The 9,870-nt window shown below is 35.6% G+C and overlaps 1 protein-coding gene across 1 annotated transcript; it reads right to left on the bottom strand.

Moving 5' to 3' along the window:
• Nucleotides 1-691: 691 nt before the first annotated feature.
• arl4ca (ARF like GTPase 4Ca) lies at nucleotides 692-4,291 on the bottom strand. Its single transcript, XM_088930735.1, has one exon. It carries the CDS (start codon nucleotides 3,599-3,601, stop codon nucleotides 3,023-3,025), a length of 579 nt encoding a protein of 192 aa, XP_088786861.1. The 5' UTR covers nucleotides 3,602-4,291; the 3' UTR covers nucleotides 692-3,022.
• Nucleotides 4,292-9,870: the final 5,579 nt, after the last annotated feature.

Consider the following 9,870-nt stretch of genomic DNA (forward strand, 5'->3'; position numbering starts at 1 on the left):
GGAAGCAATTGGTGCTAACACATAGGGAAAAAAAGATATAAAGACTAGCTGGCACTACAATGAGAGTGTTTCTTTAACATGCCAGAATATCTATACATACATACAAGAATTTTCAGTAATTATTCAATTTAATCCCCATCCTCACAAAGATGCTGGGAGGTCTTTTTAATCCCATCTTTTACAGTGTAAGTGATGAATGTTTAACAGGGTTCTTTATTAATGCAGTCTTGATGTAATTTAGAAATCTTAAATTATTGGTTACGTCAAAGTAAGAGCACTCAAATGATTTTATGAGTTAAGAGCATATTTACTTTTGACCAAAAACATTTTTATTTTATACTATGAAAAGGCTTATTTTACTTGATTTAATATTGTATTGATGCTCTGCACAAAATAAACTAGAATAGTGAATGTCCTTAAAGTATTAAGCTTTAAGGGGAAGGCATAGAATAGACAGCTTGACATTGTGCAAATTAGTCTGTATTAGCCCTGGCAATGATGAGATTTAAAAAGAAGGAACTAAAGAGCAAAAAAGGATTTGTAGATGGCTAACGTTTAACTTGTCCTACAGTAGACGGTGGCATAGCACTACAGCTGGAGAAACAACTACAGGTATCTGAATATCTGCATACCTTAAAAAAGGAGTCTCGATTCCCAAAATGTTTTTTTCTTAAATTCTTTTGCAGAGGAATTATAATGACAACTTGGAGATATCTTTATTACAAATAAAAATATTCACAGTTGTTTTTGTGCAAACCATGAGATATGTGCAGAGTGTTACATAGTAGAATATCTATTCGAGTTTGAGAAACAGTCTATACAAACTTGCAGTGTTTCAATTTTTAAAAAGTAACAATTCAGAAAAATTATCTATTGCAGGTATGCAAATTAACATCCCAATTAACACTGGTATGAACCCAAATGCATTTCATGGGTTGCTGACATTTTCAAGGTACCATACTGAAGTACTCTTTCATCTTAAAAGTGTAGCTCTTTTACTTAGGAACTGTTTTATTCTAATTACAATCTGCATCAGGCATGAAGGGGATACCCATATTATGTTTCAAAATAAGACCAACTTTCTGTATTTTAACTATAAATGACTAGGACTCATAGTCATTTGACAAATTTTAGTATAACACTTTAGACCAGCCTAGTAAAGGGTCAAAAGCAAATAAACATACAACCTGTATGGCGTCTGCATACAACAAACTTAAATAATCAGAAGAGGTTTGTCAAGTTCATGTAAGGTACATATCCAACAATAAAACAATATATTTTTAGTAACGTATTGTTGGCAGACTTTGTTATTGAGTGTAATTGTGGCACACTCTAAAGCACACTTAAAGTTAGCAGAACACATGGAATAAGCACTATTTCCTGAGAAATTTTCTTCACGGGGGAACATCTGGCAATTTTGTAGGTAATACTCAGAATCTTACGCCTTACAATACCAAAGCACCGTGGTATAACCATAATACCTATTTCTACCCAATTCTAACCAAATTATCTGATCTTTTATGCCAGTTTTTAGAAGAGGTTACCATTTCAGACTATAACTACTGATGCTTAAAAACTCAGTAATTTCATAAGATATTGGCCCCTGTTGTAAAAAAAAGAGTAGCTCTGGAATCAGTCCATAGAAGACTGACCAGATTTTTAAAGGTATGTCAAAAACCAACAAACATCAAACAGTTATGACTACATGGGGATGTGTTTCAAGTATCTAAAATCCTCAAAGGCAACAACAGCCAACCTGATGGGCTTCTTCACATTTAGCAGTAGGTAAGTGAACCAGAAGACACAAATTGAAACTAAGGGAAAGTGTAATTAAAGCTAAGAATAGGTTTCATTTCTTAACACAGCTGTAAACAAGCTACCCAGCCACACAATTGAAGCAGACACCCCGGCTTCTTTGAGAAAATGGTGGCATGAGACTCCCAGATCAACTAATAACTGGCAACCAAACAAGGCAAATGGCCTAGAAGGTCTCCTCTTGTTTGTGACCTGTGCTTCTCTTGAAACTCAAAAGCAATTCCTAACAATAGTCAAGTGATACCTTGTGACACATGTCCATGTCTAGAGTTAAAAAGTGTAATGATGTCATTTCCGGTAAGTTAAAAAAAATGTTGATGTATTAGTCTTCACACACCACATTTTTAAACCATCCTTATAATTTTTAGATTATTTTCTAAGATTAATACAAGGTACTACAAGCAGGTTGCTTTTAAAGATTTTAATTTAAAAATACTGCTAAATTATTTCGTTTTTTTTTCTCTATACATAAACAGTCTCACTTATTTTACAGTGTAGTACTAAACTATTTTGTTAAAAAAAGTGCAAAGAGGTGTTTGCTACAATTCTGGACAATGCTGCAGGCAACACTGAAAAACACAACAGTGTTTTTTAACAAAGCAGACAGGTACAATGTAACCCTACTATGGTACAGTGGCAAGACAATGTCATTGCAGAGACCATGGTGCGCTTTTGACTTCAGGTTTGGACCTAGACCTGGCGCCAAATAACTATAGACTCTACCATTATGATTACATTTATGAAATTGGAAAAGTGGGCCATGATTTTAGTCGACTTCAGGTATAATTTACATCCACGTCACGTGCAAGTAAAAAAAAAACTTTTAAAACAAGCCATCCATTTAGATTCAGTGAAGAATAGTATTATCAGGAATGTCCCGACACTGTCACAGTGCTTTAATAAACTCCTAAATATAAATTGTCAGGCTACATTTAGAATCCAGTAAGAAGCAGCAAACATCAAACAGGGCCAGCCCGTTTAATAGTAATAATGCATTTTTGGTTAAACGTCGATGACACACAGCACCCTCTAAACACCTTGCGTGCAATTAACCATACTGCCACGGAGTCTTAAAAGCAGTAATTTTGTCGTTAACGAAAAAAAATCGCTGCAAAGTAAACATTTCAATTTGGGTACGTTAAGATATTACCCGAAAAGTATATATATATAGTTCGTTAGCTTCTTGAGAACAGCGACAGGGAAATCGTTATCGCTTCTTTTTCTGCTTTAAGGATTTCCTCCTTTTCACAATCATTTCATACAATTTGTCCATTCCCTCGTGCAGTCCTTCTCCAATAATGGCACAAGCTGGTTGGATATGGTATGTGGTCGCCGGGGTTAGCTCATGAAGTGCTAGCTGTTTTTCAATATCAGCTACTGGAAGAGACTTCGGCAGGTCCTGCTTGTTGGCAATCACCAAAAGCGGCGTTCCTTGATTCTCCGCGAACTTGGTGACTTTGTGAAGTTCTGTTTTGGCTTCCTCTAACCTGTCCACGTCCACAGAGTCCACAACATAGATAATGCCATCCGTACACCGACTGTAGGATTTCCAAAGAGGCCGCAGCTTTTCCTGCCCCCCAACATCCCAGAAGTGGCAACTAATACCTTTGGCCGTCCCGTTGCTTAGTTTAATCTTCTCCGTATTGAATCCAATGGTGGGCACGGTGTTGACAAACTCGTTGAATTTAAGTCGGTACAAAACGGTTGTTTTTCCAGCGGAGTCCAGACCAAGCATTACTATATGAAGGGACTGAAAAGCGGATATATTGGAAAAACTGTTTCCCATTTTTAAAAAGTATTCGGGTATTATATTTATGCCTTAACTGTATATAGCACCTCACTTAAAAATCATAAGTTTTCAATTAAATGCATTTGAGCTCAGTGAAGATTCGAAAATGGATCTGGTTTTCAGATGTTCAGAACAATGAACTGAATATTATAAATACAGCTGAATATAAAACGTGTGCTCATTCAATGAAGTGTTCCCTTGCAACGTCCTCATGAGAAGACCATACCACTGCTTATATGGTCGCAGTAGAGACAGTCCAGCGCTCTGCCATACAGCTCCCGTTTCAAAAAGCAAAACAGGGCAGATTGCGTCCCAGTTCTCCACACTGCGAAATACTAAAATCCCATTTTGGTTTCTTCCCAACCGACTGTGCTGTTGCAGAGCTTGTTCGGCGGGTATTTTTCTTCAGACGCTTCAGCAGAATCCCCTTCCTTTATCACCCTTTATCATAAAGGATGCAGTCGATCCAGTCTTGAGGATTCTAGTTAATGTAATGAGGAAGACAGCACCCAACAGAAAATTCAAATCCAGTCAATACTGTACAATGGAAGATCCTGCTTCCCCCTTTTAATCCAAAACTTGCGGTATTAAGATTTTATGTCACTTATATATTAAAACCGTAGCTTTCAAATTTCATTGCAAGAGGCACTCCGTACTCTTTAACAGCTGAGTACAAACTAACACGCTCTACCCTCTAACAAAGCTGCTGTTGCGTACATCACATCACTCCCTAGCCACGCCTCTTCTCCTTTGCAATTTTGATTTAAAGAACCAAGAAGGTGTTTTTGACACAAGGCCACACAGACAGGGGTTCTTAGAATGTAGTTAAGTGAACTAGTACACAATCCCTAAAACCGGTATGTACCGGTCTTTCACTATCGTGCACTACAATGACCATTATCTGTAACGTTTGTTTGATTCAGGAGTGAAGAGGATGCGTGTGTTTGTGTATGTGTGGGAGGTCTGTATCTGTTTGTATTGGGGCGGGGAATTGGGGGAGATTTCCTCCAAAATCCATTACCCTCTGAATGATCAATAAACAATAAACAAACTGCCTTTCCTATCTATTTTGCTGATGGTTGGATTGATTTCTTTCTGCATTTGGTTTGATAAAATTTGTAAAGGTTTAAATGTTTGATATTTACATTTGAACAGATTAACTGAACAGTTTGAAATAGAATTATGAGGCTAATTACCTTTTTAAAAAAAACTTCTAAAGCCCAAATCTGCCAGGAATTAAGTTGTAGCAAGCAGGATGCTGGTACTATATGAAGGAAGATGCCTGTGCCCGTGATAGTTATGTTTTTATTTTAGTAAACAAACTGAATTTTTTTAAACACCTAGACAAGTGAAAATGCACATATTTTTGTAAAGGCTACATGCAGCCAACTAAATATATTTACAGCCAGCAATACAATTTAAAAAAATATATTTTTCAAACGATAAGGTTTCAAGCCATGATATAAACAAGACTGCCATCTGCTGGTTGGTCAAGTAAGCGCTTTTCTGGATACTTCACTTAAAGTGCTTTAAGGGTAATAGGGACTCCTCCACCACCAGCAATGTGCAGCCCCACCTGGATGATGCGATGGCAGTCATAGTGTGCCAGTACGATCCCCACACACCAGCTGTCAGTGGGGAGGAGAACAGAAGCCTTCGGTAAAGTAAATCATAAAAGGTATCTTAAACTGTTTAATAAAACAGTGGGACAAAAGAAAATGAATCAAAACAAACAAATTAGACAAAATACCATAGACAATAAAGACCTATAACAACTCCTGGGAAACCACATACATACTATGTTTTGCTCCACCTGAGCAATCAATTAAATAATCAAACCTTTAATAGACATTTTAGTAGGTTTAATCTGAACTCTTTAATTGCTATTTATTTTAATTTCTAAATACAGTATGTAGAAAAAGGTGGTAAGGTGGGCACAGTGGTTAGCAATCTGCATGGAGTTTGTATGTTCACCCCGTGATTGCATGAGTATCCCATCCAAGGTATGTCCCGTCTTGCACATGCTGCATGCTGGGATAGGCTCCGGCTCCCCTGTGACTTTGTGTTGGATAAACTGGTTAGACAATAGATGTGTATGTAGAAGGGTGCCTTTTAACCATTGTGTTTCTTTACGCAACTTAAAAGCTTTAAGTGGAAAATTTTTTACAAAGATTCAAACTAAGCAGTCTCGGCTGTAATGAAAACGGGTAAGTCTGGAAGTACTCAGCACGAGGACTGAGCACCCCGTTGACCTACAACATAAAAGTGAATTTAGGTTTGAATGGAGTTTAAAACAAGTTTTTATTTGCAATTTGAAAACAGAGTTCCAAAAAATTGCTGATCTTTAAATTAAGAAACCCTAAGATCAATTTTTACTCATATAGCCATTTCTTGAAAGAAGCTAGCGTATCAGCTTCAGCAATATGGCTGGGTAGCTTGTTCCATACTCCCAAACTCATCTGGGTAAAGAAGTGCCTCCTGTTCTCAGTTTTCAGTGCACTTTCATGTAGTTTTCATTTGTGACCTCTGATCTGTGTCTCACTGTTCATTCTGAAGAAATCTGCTGGGTTAATTGTCAATGTCTTTGAGGATTTTGAATACTTCTACCAGGTCCCCTTGTAATCTTCTCTATTCAGCACTGCCAGTGCAGGACATTCCCTTAAGCCCTAGAATACATCTGGTTCTTCTCTGGACTGATTCCAGAACAGCAACAGTATATCTACACTTCAATGGGACCAAATTGTATACAATATTCTTAATAAAAACAACCATAGAAAAAAATGACCTACAAAAGCACTTTATCTGAAATCTCATTAAAAATGATCCACTATGATGATGACACTAGAAGGTTGCCATCACCTTCCGTTTGTAGTGTTTTTCAAGGGATAAATAAGAATGTCATAAAACCATACAGAAGAGCTTCTCTTGTCTTTCTCAGACTCATAAGATTCAACCATTAAGGGAGATTAGCCAGGGAGATTAGTTTTATGACAAAGAAGACACTTTAGTTTTTCTCAGATTTGACTTTATATTACAATTTCATTACAAATTGGTGTAATTTGATCCAAAGTAGCCTTTTTTTGTGAGTGTTTCCATGTTTCTGTTTGGAGAAAAGTATAAAAAAATTGAAAAGAATGAAAGTGTTAAAACACCCGTATGTCTTAAATTTGTAATGTTCTTTTTAAACAATGGCATAGAAAATTATAACAAGTACTATTTCTGACATTCACTAGAAATGTAATGTTTTTATGTATATAAAACATGACATAAGGGTAATATAAAATATATAAGTTACAGTAACATAAAACATTAAGAACCATATTGATTATTAATAAGCTATTGCTATTAACGTAATGATTATTGATTAAAATAGCCATTATGAGTACAATTCCATACTATTAAATAGCACATAAAAGAAACATTTACATTATAAGAACAGAAACTTCTCCCATCCACATAACTCAAACACCATAACACCTATCTTCCCGGTTCAATACTGGCTTGGAAATACAGATTCTGTATAACAAAGATTTTTGAGACATACAGTATATAAAAATAAAGAAACAAAATCAGTTCAGGAAATGTAATCATTCAAATTATACAAAGCTCCTAGTATAATAGGACTATGAAATGTATTATCACAATTTGAAAGTGCACTTTATTTATACATGTTGAAGACTGTATCACTTTGTGGATTTTAGCATAATGTGCTTGTAGGTTTTAGCAAAGCTTTGTATTTTTACAGAATATCCTTTTCATTTTGAAAAGACATAATATTTAAGATGGGCACTGGCTCTTTATGAATGTGTGTGCATTAGTAACAAGTCAGAAAAATCCCTACTTTAGCTTTTCAGCATGCACATTTCCATGCTAAAAACCCTGCAGGGTTATAGAAAGAACACATAGACAAATGAAAAAATGATAAAAACTGGAACTCAGACGAAGTGGGAAAACAAGTCAGGAAGAGAAAAGACATCTGACTACGTTCCAGCATGACGTAAGACAGCTTACATCTTTCCATAAGAACAATTGTCTGTTAATAAACACAACCAACTGTGATGCAAACCTATCTTTCTGCACACCGAGGTAGAAAAGCTTGCCGTTCCACTCTCGAACATAAAATGTCAAGATTTAAGTCAAAGTAGTTTTTAAAATCTACTTGGGGGGGGGATGGAGAGTAATGGGTAGGGGGTCCCCATTACCTGTAAAGTGCTTTGAGTGGAGTGTCCAGAAAAGCGCTATACAAGTATAAGGAATTATTATTAATTAATAATAGAACTATATAAAGGTACACCGGTTTGTAATGCTTGCACTTGATCTTAGTAACAAATTTGGGAAATGAACTTTTCGAGTATTAGGTCAGTTTCTGCTTTTCAGGAAATTGTTATCAGCATGAAACTATTTTGTACATGTTAGGAGGGGAGGTAAATGGGGACAGGTGATTTGACAGAGAGAAGTAAAAAATATTTAAAGGTATTGGAATTGTTTGTTTAGTATTGTTTAGGAAAATGTTTAAAATATTCCAAAATCCTTCTCCTCATTATAAATATATTTATAATGTTCCTTATCATAATAAAGATCCTGAAAATATAATCACAAAGCAGATTGCATTAGAGACCATTGCTTTGGGAAACTGGTTTCTGGTACCGTCACACTAAAAACGGCTTTGCTCTTCTCCTGTGAGCAGAGTGTCACTTCACAGTTCTTGTTCTGTCCTCCTACAGTAGATCGGTTAATCTGGATTTTAGTTCCTGGTTCAAACAAGATATTTTGTTTGTTTTTAACCCCATAAAAAGACTTGTCTGAGGTAGTTGTTTGACTTCAGGATCAATTCGATTTTGTTTTACAAAGATTTTAAGCCTTCTAGTTAAATAAAAATAATCTATTAGTGTTCTGTGTGTGCCAGAGGACAGAGCTGATAAATAATCCATATCCAGGAGAAATTTTTTGTTTCTGTTGGGTACTCAAACACTTATTCATACATTAATTGTCAAATTTTAATATTTTTCAATATTATTCTTTAAATAGTTTTATTATTATTATTTATTTATTATTATTATTATTTCCCCGTTCCAAAATATTCAACCACTAAATCTTCACAGAATTCTTAAAATCTCCAAAAGTTATTGACAAAGTCCACCCAAGGGATTTCTTCAGAATGAACAATGAAACACAAACCAGAGAGCATGAGTAGAAACTGTGAGCAAGTGCATTAAAAACTGAAAATAGGAAGCACTTCATTGCCCTGTGAGAGAAGGCCATTTGGACCATCTAATTCATTCCATAGTTAGTAGTTAAATTGATCCTTAGATCAATTTTTACTCATCCAGCCATTTCTTGAAAGAAACTAGTGTATCAGCTTCAACAATATGGCTGGTTAGCTTGTTCCATACTCCCACAACCATCCGAATAAGGAAGTGCCTCCTGTTCTCAGTTGTCAGTGCACTTCCATGTAGTGTTCATTTGTGACCTCTGATCTGTGTTTCACTGTTCATTCTGAAGAAATCTGCTGGGTGGGCATTGTCAATGTCTTTGAGGATTTTGGATACTTCTATCTGGTCCCTTCATAATGTTCTCTATTCAGCACTGAAACGTTTCAGTTGCACCAGTGTAGGACATTCCCTTAAGCCCTGGAATACATCTGGTTCTTCTCTGGACTGATTCCAGAGCAGCTTTATCTTCTTTTTAAGGAGACCAAATTGTATACTATATTCGTAATCATAACAACCATAGAAAAAGTGACCTTAGAAAGTTCTTTATCTTAAATCTCATGGAAACAACTTTATCTTACCTTAAACAATGGCTTAAATGATTCTTAAACTTCTACATTTGTCCTATGGTTAAGAAAAATCTCTTTATATATAAGTCAGTTTTGATCAACTGATATATTATTATAAACACCAATAACCTATGTAGCTTGTATAACATTTATAAAATGCTCATAGAGAACATTAAACACGAAGTAAAAAATGTGTATAAGATATTGTAGATTAATAAAAACATTTTTTGAATGTGTTCAAACTGTCATTTGGGCCTGGGTGGTCTGAAGGACCGCTTTAGACTACAGCATCAGACTATTTAGACTACATACATTCAGTGGGACTAGTGTGATGCAAGACATTGCTTTTTATTCTGCAGCTAATTAGAGTAATTTATTTATATAATAAATTCTTACTGAAGACAAACCAGATATGGGGATGTGGTTTTGACGCAAATCTGAACTAGCTGGCCCATCCCATTCACAAATACCGAATGAGAAAAAAAGT

This window comes from Atractosteus spatula, chromosome 13 (assembly GCF_055471065.1).
Source record: "Atractosteus spatula isolate fAtrSpa1 chromosome 13, fAtrSpa1.hap1, whole genome shotgun sequence".
NCBI lineage: Eukaryota > Metazoa > Chordata > Actinopteri > Semionotiformes > Lepisosteidae > Atractosteus > Atractosteus spatula.